We start from the raw sequence: 22,803 nt of genomic DNA on the forward strand, positions 1-22,803 counted from the left end.
TGGAGTACTTCCAAATTCGTTCTATGAGGCCAGCATCACCTTAATTCCGAAACCAGACAAAGACCCCACCAAAAAGGAGAATTACAGACCAATATCCCTGATGAACATGGATGCAAAAATTCTCAACAAGATACTAGCCAATAGGATCCAACAACACATTAAGAAAATTATTCACCATGACCAAGTAGGATTTATCCCTGGGACACAAGGCTGGTTCAACACTCGTAAAACCATCAATGTGATTCATCATATCAGCAAGAGAAAAACCAAGAACCATATGATACTCTCATTAGATGCAGAGAAAGCATTTGACAAAATACAGCATCCATTCCTGATCAAAACCCTTCAGAGTGTTGGGATAGAGGGAACTTTCCTCGACATCTTAAAAGCCATCTACGAAAAGCCCACAGCAAATATCATTCTCAATGGGGAAGCCCTGGGAGCCTTTCCCCTAAGATCAGGAACAAGACAGGGATGTCCACTCTCACCACTGCTGTTCAACATAGTTCTGGAAGTCCTCGCCTCAGCAATCAGACAACAAAAAGACATTAAAGGCATTCAAATTGGCAAAGAAGAAGTCAAACTCTCCCTCTTCGCCGATGACATGATACTCTACATAGAAAACCCAAAAGCCTCCACCCCCAGATTGCTAGAACTCATACAGCAATTTGGTAGCGTGGCAGGATACAAAATCAATGCCCAGAAATCAATGGCATTTCTATACACTAACAATGAGACTGAAGAAAGAGAAATTAAGGAGTCAATCCCATTTACAATTGCACCCAAAAGCATAAGATACCTAGGAATAAACCTAACCAAAGAGGTAAAAGATCTATACCCTAAAAACTATAGAACACTTCTGAAAGAAATTGAGGAAGACACAAAGAGATGGAAAAATATTCCATGCTCATGGATTGGCAGAATTAATATTGTAAAAATGTCAATGTTACCCAGGGCAATTTATACGTTTAATGCAATCCCTATCAAAATACCATGGACTTTCTTCAGAGAGTTAGAACAAATTATTTTAAGATTTGTGTGGAATCAGAAAAGACCCCAAATAGCCAGGGGAATATTAAAAAAGAAAACCTTAGCTGGGGGCATCACAATGCCAGATTTCAGGTTGTATTACAAAGCTGTGGTCATCAAGACAGTGTGGTACTGGCACAAAAACAGACACATAGATCAATGGAACAGAATAGAGAACCCAGAAGTGGACCCTGAAATGTACGGCCATCTAATATTCGATAAAGGAGGAAAGACTATCCATTGGAAGAAAGACAGTCTCTTCAATAAATGGTGCTGGGAAAATTGGACATCCACATGCAGAAGAATGAAACTGGACCACTCTCTTTCACCATACACAAAGATAAACTCAAAATGGATGAGAGATCTAAATGTGAGACAAGATTCCATCAAAATCCTAGAGGAGAACACAGGCAACACCCTTTTTGAACTTGGCCACAGTAACTTCTTGCAAGATACATCCACGAAGGCAAAAGAAACAAAAGCAAAAATGAACTATTGGGACTTCATCAAGATAAGAAGCTTTTGCACAGCAAAGGATACAGTCAACAAAACTAAAAGACAACCTACAGAATGGGAGAAGATATTTGCAAATGACATATCAGATAAAGGGCTAGTTTCCAAAATCTATAAAGAACTTATTAAACTCAACACCAAAGAAACAAACAATCCAATCATGAAATGGGCAAAAGACATGAAGAGAAATCTCACAGAGGAAGACATGGACATGGCCAGCATGCACATGAGAAAATGCTCTGCATCACTTGCCATCAGGGAAATACAAATCAAAACCACAATGAGATACCACCTCACACCAGTGAGAATGGGGAAAATTAACAAGGCAGGAAACAACAAATGTTGGAGAGGATGCGGAGAAAAGGGAACCCTCTTACACTGTTGGTGGGAATGTGAACTGGTGCAGCCACTCTGGAAAACTGTGTGGAGGTTCCTCAAAGAGTTAAAAATAGACCTGCCCTACGACCCAGCAATTGCACTGTTGGGGATTTACCCCAAAGATTCAGATGCAATGAAACGTCGGGACACCTGCACCCCGATGTTTCTATCAGCAATGGCCACAATAGCCAAACTGTGGAAGGAGCCTCGGTGTCCATCGAAAGATGAATGGATAAAGAAGATGTGGTTTATGTATACAATGGAATATTACTCAGCAATTAGAAACGACAAATACCCACCATTTGCTTCAACGTGGATGGAACTGGAGGGTATTATGCTGAGTGAAATAAGTCAATCGGAGAAGGACAAACAGTGTATGTTCTCATTCATTTGGGGAATATGAATAATAGTGAAAGGGAATATAAAGGAAGGGAAAAGAAATGTTGGGAAATATCAGGAAGGGAGACAGAACATAAAGACTCCTAACTCGGGGAAACGAACTAGGGGTGGTGGAAGGGGAGGAGGGCGGGTGTTGGAGGGGAATGGGTGACGGGCACTGAGGTGGACACTTGACGGGATGAGCACTGGGTGTTTTTCTGTATGTTGGTAAATTAAACACCAATAAAAGTTAATTAATAAAAAAAAAAATAAATAAAAAAAAAAAAATAAAACTTAATCCTTTGTATTTTATATGATTTCTTTCTCTCTTAGAAGTGTTTGGTTAATTATATGAGATTTCCATTTTTTAGGCTTGATCATATTAAAGTTGCTATTTTTGTAAGTCACAGACTGTTGGATATTGGCAATTTCATGTATAATGTGTAATCCTACACAAGCTCCTATATAAAGTTCATTACTAGAGTGTACCTAGCTATATGAAAGGGAGGCAGGGTTTGAGGTTTATTTTTGCTAATGATAAATCTGAAGGAAATGATTTAGAAAATTGTTCCGTTCTATAACAAGGATCTAAGTGACAATTTGAGTAGAGAAAAGAGGGATGGGTCATCATTTGAAACCACCAGTTCCATTAGAATGTTAACAAAACCAGTGTTTTTAAATCTCTCAGGTAAATCCCAATTTTAAAAAATTTTACTACTCACACATGACTAGCTCTCACTGTGATTAGCATAATATATTGAAAATATATCCTGTTTTCTTTTCAGGCACGTTTTTCCAGCTTAAATCTTACTGTAAGAGCAGACCTTCAAAGCGAAAATACATCCCTGATTTTAAGTACTGGCAATCAAAAAAGAGAAGTAAGTGCAGCTCTAAGTTTTGAAAAACATTATACATTTCACTCTGAATTTTGTGACATAATGTATTATAATTGCTTATAGAACCTAAAACAATGACTAGCTAGTCACTAAGTAACAGACACTTTTTGCTTCAAATTATACTTAATTAGCTTCGAGTGTGATTTCAGTTTTCTTTGTAAGAAACTGGGAAAAATCATGATATTTACAATTAACATGTGATGTTTGACTTTACTGCTTGTAACTATCACAATAAATTGATGTTTTTACTTTTACCTTGATAACAAATGATGCATTTGTGATTTTCCTCCTTAAAAAACTGACATTATAAAATGCAGTTGACATCTGAAGAGCAGACTTGAAAAACACTTTACAGAAAATGACTGTACCCTGTACAGAAATAAATGTAAATTTTGAAAGGTTTCCTTCATTTAGTCATTGGGAAATCTGAAGCAAAAATGAAATATTACTCCCTCATACAAATGCTTGCTTCAGTCCTTGGTAAAAATAAAATGATTTGAGATCTTTTCTCCTGTTTTATTACAAAATAAAGCCAGAGACTTATTATAGATGTGGATTATATAAGCATTTTTCCTCTTATCATGTGGGGGCTTAAATATCCCACGTGGATAGTATGACTTACATAATTTTTTTTGGAAGCTACCTAACATTCAGATGTTGTTTAAAAATTTCTTATTTCAAATTAATACTTATTTCAAATAATTCCAATGTTTTTGACCCCTGGTATTAACCTTTAAATAATATATGCATATAATGTTTACTTACATTTTAAAGAGCACTGATAGATGCAAAGTCATTCCACATGCAGAGAAGCCAAAATTTTACCAGTAAGCACTCCTCCTCCCCCAAAATGAGAATATATTATATTGGAAAAGAGTACCTTTGATTCCTAGATATGTTTTGTTGAAATGTTATAATTAGCTTTATTTTCCCTAAATGTTAGTGTAAAATTCCCCATGGAATTATTATTCAGCATCTTACCATAAAGGAAAATTATACCTACATTGTTAAAATTACTAAAGGTCATCATTTTGTAATTGCGTGATCTTAGAGAAGTCACTGATCTCATCCAGATTTCAGTTTCTGTATCTGTAAGTTCAGGGAATTGTTTCAGTTGTATTTAAAATCTGTCTTGAAAGATCTTACTCTGTATGATGTACACTCATGCCAGCTGTGTTCCCAGAGCATCAGCAGTGACCCACACAGAGCGATCTGAGTTTGTATCATTATCCAACATTTATAAATATCTTCCTGTTCATTTTCTTTCTTACCTCCAATCTTCCCTCTAGCTTTAGGAATTGAGATGTTCCCTGTTACAAGCAAATACAAAAACTTGAGCTATCATCAGTCATTGATATCTACGCTGAATTAGTTTTTTTTCTCAGAAACCTAAGGATGAGACACAAGGCAGACAAGTTTCACTGTGATTTGGATGCCATGCTGAATAGCTGGAACACCAAAAGCTGTTTACTTCAAAGTTTTGCTTCAGTTAAGACATAATTTATAGACTAAAGTCGATTGGCAGAGACAGTGTGTTATGATAAAAAGTATATGGGAGTGAATATATGCACAAAAATTCATGTTATCTGTACACTTGAGATTGGTGCATTTTACTATATGAAAATCATATGTAAATTTGTAGACAAAAAATAAAGCACATTAAAAGTAGAATTAGAAAAAGACCTACTCAGGTTTTTATGTCAACAACCTGTGGTAATGCTCCAGCCTAAACTTTAACCATCATGATAATGCAGTCAAGTCCATCAATAAATCTTTAAAATATATAATACTCTTGGTTCTTACTGAGTTAAATTCACCTCTGCTCCTGAGCATTCTGATTCATAGACGGTTTACTCTTTATGTATACATTTCTAGAGCACACAATTATAAATATTTGGGGTAATAATAAATTTGACATGCTTAGCGATTTTGAATAGATGAAGGGCATTTTTAAATATAAGATTAAGTACATTGTTTGCTAGAAAATTACCTGCAAGAACTCAACATACCAGGAGTTATAACAGGTGTTTATCAATGTTAACAGTCTTGTTTAATAAATTTCAGTTTGCCATTCAAATATCCAAAGATGGGCTGCCAGGCAGAGTGCCATTATGGGTCATCCTGTTGAGTGCCTTTGCTGGATTATTGCTATTAATGCTGCTTATATTAGCACTGTGGAAGGTAAGAACCAAAGTTCCTTTGACTTCCTATTTCAACTATCAACAGCAAATTGGTGAAATAAATTATTATTTATCCATGCTGTATAATATAGTAGTATACACCCATTAAAAATATTGAAGTGGTGACCAAGACAAAAGAAAAAATGTATATCTCAAACGTTGTGCACAACTTAATCCCAGTTTGATAAAAGAAAAAATAAATCAACAAATCCAAAAATCATGATGAGTTTCTCTGGAGGTTAGGATTGTAAAAGACCTTTATATGTCTATTACCTTGAGAATTATAAAGAGAACTAAGACAATAGCATTTATACTAAATTTAATAAAGAATAAAATCCCATTGAAAAGTTGAATTTATAAAAAAAAAAAAATAAAAAAAAATAAAAAAAAATAAAAAAAAAAAAAGAAAAGTTGAATTTAATGTTTTTCTAATGAAACATCAAATCGGTGTTTATACTAACATAATACCACTCTATGTTTTACCAAGTTGTTTTATTGAATAGCTAAACTTTGCTAAACCAGGTTGTGGTTACATATTTATTTTTCCAATACCAGAGCAGCAGAATTCTCTTTTAATCAAATAGTTTCAATAAAAAAGTTCTGTCCCACAAAATTGCCAACTATTCCTATCCTTTTTGACTCTCTTACAATAACTAACTTTCTTTTGGGAGGGGTGGATTACACTCATAGAGGATGATAAACAAAGCCAAGTTAAAGATGTAGGTCAGTAGCACTTAGTTCAGTAAATAGCTTTTCTCCAGCAAAGTCTCTAAGACAGAATTCCTTGCTTTCTCAAACCTCCAGCTCCTCCTCTCACTTTACAGGATTATCAATGCTGTGTCTGTAATACCTGGTTTTGCCACAACGTGGTACCCAAGACCTGGCTTAGTGGGGTTGAGGCTGTGCTTGAAGTAAAGAATGGTTTCTTCACTTACCTGCACCTCTATTACAGAGAGCATTTTATTGTTGATTTCTTCCAGTGTGCTCTTCTATTCTGAGCACTGCACTGCCCATATAGTTTTAGGAGGGAAAAGGAAAGCCAGAGCTGGTACTTGGATAGGTTTTCTCTGGTGGCATATCTCTGCTTAAAACAAATATGGTTTATTCCACTGGTTTTTTGGTCACCAGCCTGAAGGAGCATAAAGGTAAAAATAAACACATTCTTCCATCCAGTAAATGTTTTGTTGATACATTCTGCTGGCTTCTTGGATCTCTTCTGGCCCAGAAAGGAAGGTCATTTAGCAACGTTTGGACTGCTCTGACCATCTGACCAGGAGAGGTGGTTAGTTCAGCCACTTCAGTGGGAGACCCAGCAATCAGAACTGTGACTTTACAGTAGACAGGAAGAGAATTAGAACAGACTGCGGGCCTTCCGCATATAAGAACTACTTAAACTTTCCCACTTTAAAGTTAACATCAACCTTCTGAGAAAGACATGGCCCTGAGCCTCATTTTGTTAATGAGGACACTGACATGTACAAGAGTTAAATATGTTCCCTGAAGCCACATGATTTTTCAGGTTCAGAGCAAGGACCTAAATCCAGACCATTTTACTTCGGTGCCAACACCATTAATGAAACCCTTACTTTGTGTTCTCTCTTCCTTTTATTTGCTCTTGCTTTCCTTACAACCTTTCCAACTATGTATTTTAACTGCATCTCATATTTGATGACATTAAAACAGAGAGTAGTTAAGTAACTCCCAAGATTACCAGCTAGTAAAGGACTGGATGCAAGAGACGATCTGTCAGTGAAGCCCATCCGTTTCCAGTATCTCCCACTGCTAGAGGCTATGGACAGTGCTCTTTATTCTGGAACTCCAGGAATTGGGTTTTGTTCAAGAGGTTCATGAACTTTCTGAAATGTATAAAAATATTTTGTTTTGGAATGAGAGTCCCTGATTGGATTCAGACTTTCAGCAGCTCCATTATACTAAAAAAGATTAATTGCCCCTCCTCCTGCTTCAAATCCATGTTGAACTTCCCTGAAGCATGTATTTGGTCTGTAATAGACTCAAAAGAGCTACTCTCATCCCCACGGATCTTTTTACACTAATTTGACCTGGAACAGAAACCTCAGGACTATCCTTTCTTCTTGCTTCTTCCAAATCTGACCACTTTGGAAATTCATTGGAACTTTCAGGCTCCATACAGGGGACAGGCCAGATTCTTCCTGGAGCTATGAATCTATTTCAAAAAGCACAGTCTTTATATAATTTATCCTTGCAGTACACATGGTAGAGATTAAAGTTTTTCAAAATCTTAGTAGTAGCCTAATATACTTACTATTGAAGAGAGAAGCCTTGGGATGCCTGGGTGGCTCAGTGGTTGAGTGGCTGTTGTTTGGCTCAGGTCGTGACCCCGGTATCCTGGGATTGGATCCCACATTGGGCTCCCCACAGGGAGTCTGCTTCTCCTTCTGCCTATGTTCCTGCCTCTCTCTCTCTCTCTCTCTCTCTCTCTCTCTCTGTGTGTGTGTGTCTCATAAATAAATTAATCTTTAAAAAGAAGAAGGAAGAAGGAAGAAGAAAGAAGAAAGAAGAAAGAATAAGAAGAAGAGAGAAGGCTTTTAGGGGCACAGGTTTAAATAGATTGAGAAACATGTTCTGGAATATAGTACCACACATTGAGGGAGAAGTCCAGTCAGGCCAATATAACCAAGAGAATGGAATGAGACTCAGCCCACAGAGGAACTCTAAGAAAGCAGAACATTTTTCTCTCTTAACTTGATTTCATACTGATGCCTAAAGTTCCATCACTGATGATTTATTTACTAATCCTAAAGCTTTATTCTTCATCCAGTATGTATATCCTTGGTTGACGTGGATGGGGGATAGCACCACCATTTTTTAGTCTTTTATATATTAGTTAAATTTATTCATTCAACATTTATTCCATATTATAGTCAGTAAGCACATAATTTCTACCAGGTACTGTTAAATCTGACCCTTTGCCATAGGGTTTTGAACTAAGGAAGCATAAATAAGATCTATTACTTACCAATAAGTAAATATGGAAAAGCAAAGAAGGAAAGTGAAAGTTGTAAGTCTGGACATTGAAAACAAACTTAACTTGTTTTTAATTTTGGCTGGTATCAGCCCCAGCCAGTTTTAAGCTATGTACTGTTTTACCTAGTCTCCACTCTTATGACCCAATTTCCACTAACAACCCTATTAATAGAATTAGTTTAGTGGAAAAGTTCAGATAACACAATTAAGTTTTAAAATAGAGCACTAAGTGGATCAGTCAGTTGAGCATCCAACTATTGATTTCAGCCCAGATCTGAGCCCAGATCTGAGTTGTGAGATTGAGCCCTACATCTCCATGCTCATCAGGGAGTCTGCTTGGGATTCATCTCTCTCCTTCTCCCTCTGCACCTCCCCCCTGCTAGCTCTCTCTCTCTCTCTCTCTCTTTCCCTCTCTCTCTCTCCCTCTCTCTTTCTCTCAAATAAATAAATAAATCTGAAAGAAGAAGGACAAGAGAGAAAGAAAAGTCTTATAATTTACCACCTGTTTCTGTAAAAAGCCTTGTCTGATTTATTTTCAATTCAGAACATTGTAGGCCTGATAGTTTATGAATCCAGAACTTTTATTGTTGGCTTAAAGAGAAAAACTCTGAGACATAGAACTGCAGGACAAATTTATTGTTTTTTCGTATTTTTTCATGTTTGTCTGTTGTCACCTTTTCCTCATCTGCCACCAACTAGGTTCTGATATGATGGAAGACATAAAGCCCTGCCATGGTGGAAGACATAAGGAAGTTACCGTCTTTAACTTAAAACTGCATTTTTGACCATTTATCCCATCTAAGCAGTTACTCAGTAATGATTTTTTAAAATATATCATTCCCTTGCATAATTTACCATAATTTCATGATTAAAATTATATGGAGGTACCATACTTTCAAAGAATTAACTCATTGTCTGAACTATTATAATCTGCTCTCTAATTTAAAAAAAAATACACAGACTTTAAAAAAAAACTCTTGGACCCTTATTTCCTTTTATTTAAAATACCCACATTTTATTTTTTAAAGATTTTATTTATTTATTTGAGAGAGAGATATATATAGCAACAGAGAATGAGTGGGGAGGAGAGCCAGATGCTGAGCTTGATGGATTCCCAGGACACTGGGATCATGACCTCAGCCAAAGGCAGATGCTTAACCAACTGAGCCATCCAGGTTTTAGATGAGATTATTACAAAGGTCACTTCCAGCCCCTATACTTATTTTTATTATAATGTACAATAGGAAATAAATAAAGCACATAATTTTTATAATGCCCCAAATTACAAAGTATAATGAAAAGTTACCCACATTCACCTCTAGGTGAAATTTCTTTTATGTTCAGTGAGATCCTTTTCATATTCAAATGATACAGCATGTTTTTCAAGAGGTACTTCCTGTCAAACCTATAAAGGCAGATGTTCTAACACATTTAAAGTTAATCCAGACAATATCTCCCCCACCTCTCAAGCCATAGTACATGTGCCAAATTCCCCACCAGCTCTAATGACCTCAATTTATGACCATCAATGATTTGATGGAATTTCTCTGCCATATCTGTGAGTAAAAAGATGGTGGGAAAGTGCCATTTAGTGCCAGCTACCTATAGTTTGTATGTCTTCCCAAATGTCTTCCCAGAACCTTTTAAAGTTAGTTCACTCGGGCAGCCTGGGGGGCTCAGCGGTTTAGCACTGCCTTCGGCCCAGGGCCTGATCTTGGAGACCCGGGGTCAAGTCCCATATCGGGCTCCCTGTGTGGAGGCTGCTTCTCTCTCTGCCTGTGTCTCTACCTCTCTGTCACTCTGTTTCTCATGAATAAATAAATAAAATCTTTAAAAAATAATAATAAAGTTAGTTCACTCCATGTACTAGTTTTTACTAGGAGACATGATTATATTTAACCAACAAAAAAGTTTAAGATGAAATAGCAATTTGATAAATGTCATTTCTTGACATTCAGTATTACTTAATAGGTCAATGAAAAAAAATCCTCTCAATTATATTAATTATTTTGTATGCCCAGAATCACTAACATAGTATTAAATTAAATTTTATACAAGTAAATTAGTATTTATTATGTAAATTCAAGTAATTAATTGTGTTACTATTTGGTATTTTCTCAACAGATTGGATTCTTCAAAAGACCACTAAAGAAGAAAATGGAGAAATGACATATTTAATAGGAGAAAAAAATAATAATTATTCGATGATCTATCCTCAGGTTTGCCTCAAATATGTGACAAGAAATTTATTAATACAATTAAAGACATAGTCACGTAACTTTACGTAATCCATCAGGGATTAATCACTTGGAAAATAACAGATCAAAGAAGATCCAAAAACAATACCATAAAGATATATTTTATAAAATGATGAAAAATATTTTTAAATAATTAGTCATTTGTGTTATTTAAGTAAAATTACAAAGTGTTTTGAAGATGAAGAATAACATGTACACATATATTTATATATTAAATCAGCATTCAGAGTATTTAAGGAATGCATAAAAAGATTTTTATGATCATTGATAAATTAAGCTTTTTCCATTGATTCCTGATGGATAGCCACATTCAGAATGATAGTTAACATATGTAAATGACAAGAAAGGAATTAACCGAAAACAATCACTTCTCCCTGTTCAAATGAGAAAATTGTTCTGATTAACGTATATATAAAATATGGACTGAAAATAGAATTAAGTCACAAAGAATACATTCAACATCATTGTGTTGGGTTCTGTACTTGGGAAGTGTGGGTTTTTTTCCTAAAGTGTTTGGAAACTGTTGAGCTGATGGAAAAATCAAGCTAGACTTGCTTAAAAGCAGCTCACTGAATGGATTAATTTAAGCTTTCATAGAACATGCTTAATTTTGACATGAGCCCTAAAACTCAAAACTTTATGCTGAAAACACTTCACAGCAGTTTTGTGGGGCGTACCAGCGATTTGACATGACAAGCCATGGTATGTGTGGAATATGCTACGACGGCTTCTGAACAGAACGGGACAGCGCAGGCTGATGCCCCGGAAACGCTGAAGTCACCTTTGCTGAGAGGCTTTTGAACGTTAGGGGTCCCAGGATGTAACCAAAAGTAGGACTTTTCTCAACTCCTTGGCACATGGTTCATTTAAACCCTCAAGCTGTGAGAGTATGTTTATTTTTAATTTTTTTAAAAGGTATTTAATTTTCCAAACACATTTCTTTTTTTTATGAAAGGCAGCATTCCATTTCAGTATTGCATTTTACCAAGAAGCCACTGCTTTTTAGTGTGGCATAATCATATTTAAATAGAACTCCAGAAATGTATTTTAAACAATTTTAGGCTTGAAACTTTGCCCTGACAGAGAGATATCACACCTCTGTATGAGCTTCTTTGCTCCTGAAGTAATCACTATGGTGCATCAGACTCTACTGTAACATAATAAGCTCCTAGGTGGCTCTGTTTCTTAGGAAAGTAACAATGAATGAATGTATCATAGCTGCATGTGTGAACTACTGCTGTAAAATTTGCTGATACTTCTGCAACAACTCCGTCTCACCACCTGGCTGACCATCGCAAGACCAGCACCTGTCCAGCACCTTATCCAGAAAGTCCTGTATTCTACTTTTCTCAAAAGCATCAAATCAAGGGAGAAATTAAATGCTATGGATTTCACTTTTAAAACTAATTTCCAAGGAGTTCTCCGAGGACGCAGAGTTGGCCTACCTCATGGTTCTCCACATCTATGTCTAAGATCCAACGACCAAAGCCATGCACCTAGGGAATGCCAAGATCATCAATACTAGAAGGCTCAATCTTCCAGAGATTTGATATCCTCCTGCTGGCCTGTCAGTGTTCAGAAATGTCCACTTTGGGAATTTCCTTCATTCTCATTACCTGTCTCCAGGTTCAGAAATCATTTTTCCCATATGTTCTTTCTTTTCCCAACAGAATTCAGGTCTTTCTTATTCAGAGTCACCATGTCGCACAGCTCCGGTGCACAGCCTGTTTGGCAGCATTGCTCCAATCTCAGCACATTCTTAGAAGTTAATCTAACAGGTGAATTTAAATTCACACTTGGCCTCTATGACTGCTTGGCAAAGAATTCACATGCATTTAAACCAAATATGTTAACCAGAGGGGAAAGATGGAAACAACGGCATTTTAAACTTGTTAGAAAAGACAGCCATGGGGACAGATGAAATAACTACTGATAAGCCTGGCATAATTTTTAACATAAGCCGTTCCCAGTTTTCAAGTAGAATGTTTAATGAACCAGATATCACTTTTCCCTAATACTATTATTTGTTGAGCTTTATGTGTGTATATATGTGAGCATCTGTATGTCTATGTAAACACACATGTACACACACACGAATGCACAAACACAAATCAAATACAAAATACCTCAAAAATACCAAATGACAGCATTTGACAAAAGTGACCAAAATAAACACAAAAGCTACACCAATAGGAAAAATTTGATTCATCCATTTTCATTCATTCATTCATTCACTCATTCATTTTCAATAATATTTAGTTTTAGTGCATAGCTCTGCAACTATCTAAAAGATGTATATGTGGATGTTTTGATTAAAATAAAAGTCAACAGTACAAATGTTCAGTACTAATACATAGTCAATGATTAAGAAATATACTAAACTCTATTATTTTATACTAAAGCACATATTAATAAGAAAAGTGAGTGCTATCTAAGACTGAGTTTATGCCAAAAACTTTTAACTTTGGTAATTTACAAAATTGATTATTTCTTCTACTGTGAACTAAAATATGTATGAAGTCCCTTTCCAGACCAAACTTAGAATGGTATATTGGTAAATTATTCAACAGCTGGGTCTCCAGGAGGAAAAATAGCCCCCAATTTGTATCATTTGCCAATTTCCATGATTTAAATAATCTTGCCATAGCCATATCCAAGCTACCAAAATAATGCTAACCAGCTTGCAAAACTCCTGAAAATTGATCTGTCAGCTCTCATGAACCAGTATAAACTGGCTTCAGCACACTATTGAAATAGATTAGGTGATAATAATAGACAATAGATAGATGATAGATATACAGAGATACAACATGTTAGATATATATACATACATACATACACACAATATAATCATATTTCAAATTATGCTTTAAAGTCTCATCTCAAGCCCAGAAGATATAATGCTACATAGTCCCTCATTCTTCAATTTCAATCTCTAGAATTATAGCCTTTCTTTAATATTAAGAAAATGATATAAACATTCAGGAGAAGCAAGGAGTTGAAAGTAAGAAAATATAAAGGGTGACACAATGAAAATCTGACTTTTACAGCCACAGAGAATCTATTTTACTTTCTCTAGGAATCCAGAGCTCTAGAGCAAGATTATGAAAGTTCATCCTTTGCAAATATTTGTCATTTGTGTGATCCAACCTGAAATTCAGTTGTCCAGTTTATTTGATTATTTTATCTAAACCTTAGAGTCATGGGCAATTTAATCTCTGAATATTTCCATGTCATGAGTATGCTTAAAATGAGGCTTGTAAGGGGAGATTTTTTTTTGCATAATTTGATGCTTAGTCAATCATAATAAATGTACCTACACATGCAAATACCTATAAATATATCTATTCTCTTTTCCTTTTACAAAACCAATATCTAGACTCAATTGGAAAACAAATATCTACACCAAAAGCCAAAGGTGGTTGCACAGTGTTTGCCTAAGCTGGGTTGTTGCGCTGTGAAAAGCTGCGCCCACATTCTCTCCCAGCATCCCCTGAAAAGGCCACAGTTTATGGGGTGAACGGCCACCCCTCCAGCTTCCATGCAGTGTGGTAGAGGGTAATGTCTTTGTCAGACCTGTGGTAATCTGCTCCGTGTGAAAAAACTAGCTTCGCACAACACTGAGAAAACTAGGGAAGACCCAGGCTCAGAACATGACTCATGCTCTAGGTGCGGTCACATTATTGTTCAAATGAAGAGGCTTCTGGCAAATCCTTTTTTTACAAAATAATATCCTATGCATCCTTCATTTACTTTCAATGCTTCTCACGTCCTCTGCATTAGTCATCCCCCCACTGCCACCAAGGGAGATTTTCAAGACTATTGGAGGAAAATCTGTTCACATGTTCTCTCTGTTTGCTGTGAATATCAGCTTCAGTGAACTGATCATTTATATGTGATTTCAGGCCTTGGTTCTCCGACACTCTAAAGGCATAACATGATATAGGCATAATGTAATGGGGACAAAATGCCTTGTACTTCAAAGAAGGAATATCTTTACCCGATTTACAACCCTTTGTGGGAGACTGTCAACAACTACACCAAAGGTTACAGGAAAGACTGGTAGGATGTGGCCATCAACACCCCACAATCCCCATCCTCAGCCATGGATTTAATAATCCAAAAAATTAAAAGAGGGCTATAAAGTCTTCAGACTGATGCTATCTTTTAATTTAACAGCAGATTTTTTAATTCAAACACAGTTTCAAGGAGAGTCCACTGGGCAACCTTTCTACTACTACTCTCATATCAAACTACTCTCCCTAAGCCTTTCCTACACAGAACTTCTGAAACCACCCCTAGATGTTAATTCTGCAGTACATTGCAAAACACTCAATTCTGCTGTTTCCCAAATGGAAGCACTATTGTGCAACATCTTATGTAAAACAATAAAAATAGAGCAAATGTCTAACATTATAATCTGGTGAACAAATCAGCATCTTTGATCCTCATATTAAAATTTAATCTTGAATTTAGAAATTCCAACTACAGCCTTTTACCATCGACCTTAAGGAAACCTGAAGGAGCATATGTTGGCTCTTAAGCCCCAGCCCCATTGTCTTCTTGACATCTGACACCAGGAGGTCCAGTTCTTAACTCATGGGAATGTATAATTCTGCCTCTATAAATGTCCTGAGCTTAACACCTGAATTCACTACACCCCAGATCAGCTTGGCCCCACCCCATATCACATAAGCACTTCTTGCCAAAAATTTACCATACTGAAAAATATGGAAGGGTGAGTTATCACTTCAAATGTACTCTGCTTTGAGATCAGTTTTTCCTTTTTAAATATATTAAAACATTTTCCCCAAAACTAATGAGTTCAGAACCTTGTGTAAGACTTCCTTGCATTTCCCTCCTGCCACTGGTTGGGGGATTTCAGTGCTGTGAGGACTAGGCAGGAGAAGTCAGAGCCCATTTGCAGAATCTCTCTGCCTTCTGCCTTCCAGTTGGTATCTTCTCAAGTGCACAGTGGGGATGTTTTGTTTTGATTTGGAACTTTCTTGGCAAGGCCATTATAAGCCTCGTGCGTCTTGCAGGACTTTGCGTGGTTGCATGTTTTTTCTGGTGAGTTGAGATTTGGAAATCCTTTAATTCTCTGACACACCATGGAACTCATGACCATAAACTAGGGACCAGTGACACTCCTAACTATGATATTTGATTTTACCATATTTCAAGTCACATCTTCATGGAAAAAAAAAGGACTAAGTGGAATTTTAGAAACTCTTCTGCAAAAGACTGAGACTCAATGCTTAATCTTTTATTTCAATTTGCTCTGTGCATATAGACTGAGGACAACATTTTAAAGAGAGATCTTCCAGATAACACAGAATGAAAGCCAGGTATCCTCTTGAACAATTCCCAGTAGACATTACTTTTTCCCACCCCCCATTTTTTAAGAGAGAGATTGAATGAAGAAAACTGACATATTGTTCCTCCACAGCAGAACCCAGCAGAAGGTAAGCCCCACACGGAAACTGATCGTGGCTTTCTGAGAGATAGATAGTAGCATGGTAGGTCCAGTGCCAGGTGGCAGTCTTCCTGTCATGCCCCCTTCCCCAGCCCCCGGCCAACCCCGGCAGCTTGCATCTTGAGAGAAAAGAAAATGAACAGGGGAGAGGAAATGAAGCTACTTATCTTTTATATATACACCCTTCCTCCTCAAAATACCACAAGCTCCCTTAGACCACATCATACCCACACGCAATACTAACACATGTACTTTGCACAAGTAAATTGTTGATTAAATAAAAGTATATTCTTACTTGCTTATTAGCTGGGGCTAATTTCCTGGAGTTTAGTATACTTTGTCTCAAGTAAAAACAGTCATTTGAAGCAGCAACACATCAGGTCTTCTTCATACTGGAACAATTTCACACAGGATATCCTGATCCTTCGCATTTAATTCTGACACCTCCTGGCCTTCTTTCAGGATGCAACAGCTGTCTCTCTGCTTTCTTCATAGGAAACATTGGCCTGTGGAGAGAATGGTGTACTGTGTATTACTACCGTGAGGCTGTAAAATTGTTAGCAGACAGTATGAAGAATCGTTTCCATTTGATCAAAAAGAAAACTATTGTGTATAATAACTACTGCCCTGAAACATGTATCATATCACTCCAATAAAGTTTTCAGCATAGTCTGACATACGTAAGATATATTGCATTGTGTATTTTTTATTTACCTCAGAATAAACTTACTAAAATGAATAACTTAAAGGTATGTGCATTTCTATAAGACTTTTATTGGACAAATGCATTAGAATAAAATGCTTTAATCTCCTTCAAAAACAAATGAAGTGCAACCTTGTAGACTCTAGTAATTTATGAGATGCCTAACTTAAACCCATTTTTAAAGATCATGTATCAGGTCATAGTCATCAAACTGATATAATTAGAAATAGATGAGATAATAAAAGAGTATTTTGAATATCCAAGATATGTTGTATCCTGCACACTGATTTGAGGTCAGAGGTTTGGTATTTTTGGTATAATTCTTTCTTATCTTGTGCATCAGCTGCATATCATACGTCAAAGATAAAGGAGCATCCTGTCTTATCTATTAGTTTTTTTAAATGACTCAAAGAAGAATGGGATTGCTGTGATTTTAAGTACATAAATTGTATCCAAGATCAGTATTTCTTCCAAAGCTCCAACTTTTTTTTAGCTCCTTAGTAGGTTTTCACTTTGATAGTCTAAAAGGAAAAAACAAGCAAACTAAGTATGTCTGTGGTGTTTCCTGTACACAATACAGCAATGTGATTAGTCTTTTGCAAACTTGACACAAAAACCACAGAATCCATATTACTACATATCTCTTTCTAATGAGATGTTTTAATAATAAATAGTCTGTTGTATAACAATAGATTGGACCACATGGTGAGAAACAAAAAATACTAAGAAGTGAGGGGAAAAGGGTTATTTTTTTTATTTAACCTATAATTCAAAAAAATAAAATTATTTAACATATAAGGGCTAGAAGAAAATATAGGAAGGAGTTTTAGTAGTAATCACACATGTTCATTTTATACATGTTTTCATCTTCAAACCATGCTGTAGGGTGACTGAGGTATTTTTGCAAAAGAAACAAGCTGAGTTATGAAGAGGTTATTTAGAAGGTCTTGTACTAATTTGTGTCAGCACATGTCCCCAGTGCCCTGTCTTTTCTCTCCCAGGATGAGAATACACAGGGGAGGTACTAAAAAAGAATCTGGATATATTTGCTATAAAATAAATGACATACATCAGAATTTGTTATTCATAAGATCCAGAGCATAGGCGCAACATTCACTTTCCTATGCTTTGTGGTGCCTTTTTTTACTTTTATAAAATTAATGTAGTAATTCATAGGCAGATGTCAAGAAAAATGTTCACCAAATAGCAGTGATCAATGAGGACTACAGGTGACTTCTATCTTCCTCTCCAGAATAGTTATATTATTTGACATATTTTTAAATAAGTGAGTATCCATTTTTAATTCAGGAAAGAAATAGGGTAAAAGGAAACATATACACATTGTAGACACTCTGAAAAACAGAAAAATAAAAACAGTCATTACACTAGAAAATACATCAAATTGTCCTTTTTCTGAGCATACATGCTTATTTTTTACTTATTTCTATTTTGATATACTTGATATCATAGAGAACATGGTACCCTGTACCTTTTAAAAATGTAACATTCTATTTTTAATTTTTTTAGTATTAAAATGGTGATAGCCATCAAAATCTTTCCCTTACTCTGGAGCTGACAATAAGAAGAAAAATTATTCCCTCTCACATTCTAATTTAATAATCTTTATACATGCCTTACTAGAATTTTCCATAGTCCAGATGTCAAATAATCACTTTTTTACCTAATTCTTCAAGCAGAGGTGAGATGGGCTGGACAGCAAGGAGTCCATAGGGGAAGATGGAAAAGACAGTCTTATCCAATAGCAAGTATGGCTTCAATGATTATGCAAAATCAACTGGGATATTTTATTAACAATCCTTGAAAAAGAAAGAATTTTTTCCAGAAACAAGACCTGTCATCATTACATCAAAAGTATTACAAACAAATGAAGTCAGTGAAGGGGAAACAGAGGACCAAACAAAATGTGAGACATAGAAAACACACAGCAACATGGCAAATGTTACTCCATCCATATCACTAGTTATGTTGAAGGTGAATTGTCTAAACACTCAAATCAAAAAAACAGAGATTGTCAGTCTGATAAAAGAATAAAGTCCATTTATGTGCCCTCTAGAAGAGAAAGACTTTAGATTCAAAGGTACAAATCAGTTGAAAGGAAAATGATGGAAACAAAGATACACTGTGCAAACAGGTACCATAAGAAGACTGGAGGTGGCTGTAATGAATATCAAACAAAATGAACTTTAAGATGTATGCAATTCCAGACTTGGAAAGAATCTAATTCTGTGAAAAAGAAGGAGATCCCCAGAATTCTTCTAAGTGTACAGAAATCCAAGTGTATACCTGAATTGAATTTGATGTCTTGCAGATTTTCAAGGACTCATTGGTGGCTGAAATGAAACTTTCTGTGTGGATTAGAGCAGAATCATGGAGCCATTCCACTCTGAGAATTGAGTCTTAAATCAATGGGTAGGGTCCCTGACCTGCACAAATTCCAGCTACAATGGTCTAATTCCTCCCTTATGACAGAAATAATAGGGCAAGCACCATTGTCTGTAGGCACCCAGGCTGCCAGCCACTTCACAGATGAATGCAGTTTGGTCATGTGCCAGTGCTCCAGTTAGTACTTGACTGGCAAGAACTGGCTTGAATTAATAAAAGCAGCATTGAAACATCTGCAGGTTTGGTCTTTAGCTTCCACTTTGCTCAGCTATTTTTTTTGTTTTTTTTTGTTTTTGTAGTATCTTTCAACCAAGCATGTGTGGCATGAATTCATTTAGATACCACAATCCTGAATGGCATTCCAAAAACAAGAGTGGAAATGCCTCAACCTGGTAAATAAAGAATCATATCCAGAATTGGTCATCAGACTGTAATTAGTGGAGCTGGAAGTTAGCCATACCCCAGACTCTAACCATCCTCGATGAAATGCCCTTGGCTCTTTAGTTTCACATGCTGAGTCTCTCATTTTCTATTTTCTTCCTTCCTTTACTCTCAGACTTTTATATTCTATTAGCACCCAAGTACCATCTGCTATTCCTTTTCATTCACTTTTCAAACACTTCTTTCATTCCTACCCATTCTGCATACTTCATCATTATAGGATGGGTAAATCTGCAAAGATTCCAATTAGTGTATTATTTGACAGCACAGCAGTTTTCCACCTTCTAAGATGGACCATATCTTCATGAGTGAAGATTGTATGTTTAAATGAAGAGTCATTTGTATTCTATAAGAGCTATAAGAATTGGCACAAGTGAAGCAGGTAATTTTGAGTGGAACTGATGGGGCTGGGTGAAGTATCCCATTTTTCTAAGAGGAGAGAAAAAAAGGGAAGATCAACATTTATTGCCTACATGCCACATAACAGACAATTCTCTAACATTTCATTTCATCTTATCACTAACACTGTGGTGATACTATTATTATTTTTGTTTTACAGGTGATATAACTGAAACTCACAGGAGGTAAGGGGCTACTTCAAAGTTATAAAGCTAGTAAGTGGTGATGCTGAAATAAAAACCAAGTTCTATCTGGCTCCAAAATCATTTCCCCCAACTTCAAAGGCTTCAGAAGTCATGGGAATAGAAATGAAAACACAGAGGTGCAAGAGAACACATATCAATATTTGTAGTAACTGGTGCATAGTAGATACTCAGAAAATATTTGTTTATTATTAAATGAATGCAAGAATTGATAATCTGAGTAAAGTTTTATTTATCTAGCTATTTTATCTCTTTGGGAGGAAAACTGTGAACATATAATATGGGCACTAATCATAGACTCTTAGATTTGAAGGCAATTTAAAAGTCATCTAGTACTGGAAATTTCTGTACAACCTCGCTGATAGTGCGATACATATTATATAGTATGATAGCAAAATACAACATAGCTATGATGCATTTTGCAATCTAACAATCATTATTCATAGTGACAATACAAATGGGTTCTTGATAGAATTATGAGAGTTTATAAAGTGAAAGAATGCATTTTAGATAGATATATTAGCTCACGTATGGCACTGCAAGGGGTCAAGAAATCAGTACCACTTATTTAAGATCTTAGATACAATAGCCAGTTCTTGGAAATTCTAATTCTCTTGGCTTTTTTTTGCTGGCCTTAGTCACAAGCCAGTTTATTGCCCCTTACAGAGGACATCTGTGTCCCATGCTTGAAGAAGTTGGGTAGAAAGCCAATCTGTCCTTCTTTTTAAAAAAATCAGAATTATAAAAATGTCCCAGAATTCCTTCCTCCCAGCAGACTTCCACTTACATCTTATCTGTCATAACAGTGTTACAGGACCATTCCAAATTGCAAGGGAAATCGAATATTTAACTTCTAGCCTCTATAACAGAAGTAAGAGATGAGTTGGGAGGAATTGGGTATTAAATGATTAAACTCATAATGTCCACTCAAATGGTATTTCAAATATATTCAACATGATTACTATCAAATTTATTCTTATATGAATGGAACTGAGGCCAGGAAGGATCTCTGAGAGCCTTTTCAACTCCCAAATTCTATGAAAGTACAAAGGAAAAATTTTAAATATTTTTCAAGATGATTTAACACATGTTCCTCATAATATATCATGAATCTATATAGTGTCTTTGTAAGATTTATCTAACATTAAAAATTCTAAAGCCATACATTGTTTTAAAATTAAGACTTTATTCATTTATAAAATATTAATTTAACAAACATGCATTAAGTATCTACTGTATGCAAGTAATTCACTTGAAAACTGAGGAGCAGTCCCCATTCTCTCAAAGAGACACCAAAAGATGGTTTTTATCTGAAAGCCATTCTTTTCTGACAATTCTTTGGAAAATGCTTTTGGCAGAATTGTGAGTTAAAGGTGTTGACTTTCAAGCTCCAGTCTCTCTTTCTCAAGGAAGTCCTACTGAATGACTCACTATGATTTCTCCCTTCTCTAAATTCCCTCAGTAATTATAGTCTGTCCCTGTCCTTTTGGCACTAAATGACATTTTAATTTTATACATACACATTTACCCATATATACCTGTTCCAAGCTCTTCTGCAGATAAAACTGGCCTTCCATTAACAGTTATAAATATCCTTGGATGTATCCAGCCCTTTGTTCTTTGACCTTCAGTCTACCTATTCCTGGCCCTTAAAAATACACTCCCTCCAATTCTTTCTGGAATCCCCAAAGACTGTCTCATGTTCATGAGTACAACTTCTTGGTTATCAAGTGGTGTCTGTCATTTTCTTCCCCTAGTTCTTGCCAGTGTCATCTTTTGTTGATGGCATCCTCAATACAAAAAGTGCCTTGCTATCATCTCTTCTGAAATGGGGATGAGAATACCTTCCTTTTGTCTATATTTCTCTCAGATACCCTTGTGGTCCCAATCCTAAAGACAAAAACTCATGCTTTCTATTTTAATCCACCAACAGGAGCCAGGACAGACACTTTTCTGTGATGGAAGTTGCCCTCCTTTCAGATGCCAGGTCTTGCTTTATATATCTCTTCCATTAAGGTGACTCCATTTATAAAACTCCTCAACCCTGAATGCAAACAGACTTCCAGTGAATTCTCCCATAGGTCTTCCAGACTTGCACAGGCAAAGTCCAAGCAGAGGCCCTTATTACCTGAGTACGTCTTACCCTACAAGTCTTCCATCAACTTCCAGAGGTCAGGAAGCATTGTACTTCTGTTTTGCCCTGCCTCTGCTTTCTGTGCAATAGTTAGCCACAGTAGGTATTCCATAAACATGTGCTGGGTTGAATGTGACCAGATCTACTTAGCATAAAGAGAGTAATTTTTCTGACTGCACAGAATTCAGAAGTTAGCTAAAGGCAAAAATGAAAATGAATGCAAGATTTTCCCAGAAATGTTGATTGAATTGCATTTGATGGCATTGGCAGGAAGGCATCCTTGAACTGATATAAACAATAGAGGAAGAGGCATCCTAGGGCTACCTACCTCTCCAATGAAGCATTTGCATTATGTTTAAGTATTATTTACACTGACTATAAAAAGAAACATCCATTCTCTTTAATC

At 36.1% G+C, this 22,803-nt stretch overlaps 1 protein-coding gene across 2 annotated transcripts in view; it reads left to right on the forward strand.

Annotated features, from left to right (window-relative positions):
* ITGA1 (integrin subunit alpha 1) overlaps positions 1–16,798 on the forward strand; it is a 169,189-nt gene extending 152,391 nt beyond the window's left edge. For both annotated transcript variants that reach the window (XM_041747906.1, XM_041747907.1), the window contains exons 27-29: positions 3,084–3,176; positions 5,259–5,375; positions 10,505–16,798. In XM_041747906.1, coding sequence (XP_041603840.1) covers positions 3,084–3,176; positions 5,259–5,375; positions 10,505–10,549 — 255 coding nt within the window. In that variant the 3' untranslated portion in view covers positions 10,550–16,798. The remainder of the gene's footprint in view (positions 1–3,083; positions 3,177–5,258; positions 5,376–10,504) is intronic.
* The last annotated feature ends 6,005 nt before the right edge of the window (positions 16,799–22,803 follow it).

This window comes from Vulpes lagopus, chromosome 3 (assembly GCF_018345385.1).
Source record: "Vulpes lagopus strain Blue_001 chromosome 3, ASM1834538v1, whole genome shotgun sequence".
In the NCBI taxonomy this organism is placed as follows: Eukaryota; Metazoa; Chordata; class Mammalia; order Carnivora; family Canidae; genus Vulpes; species Vulpes lagopus.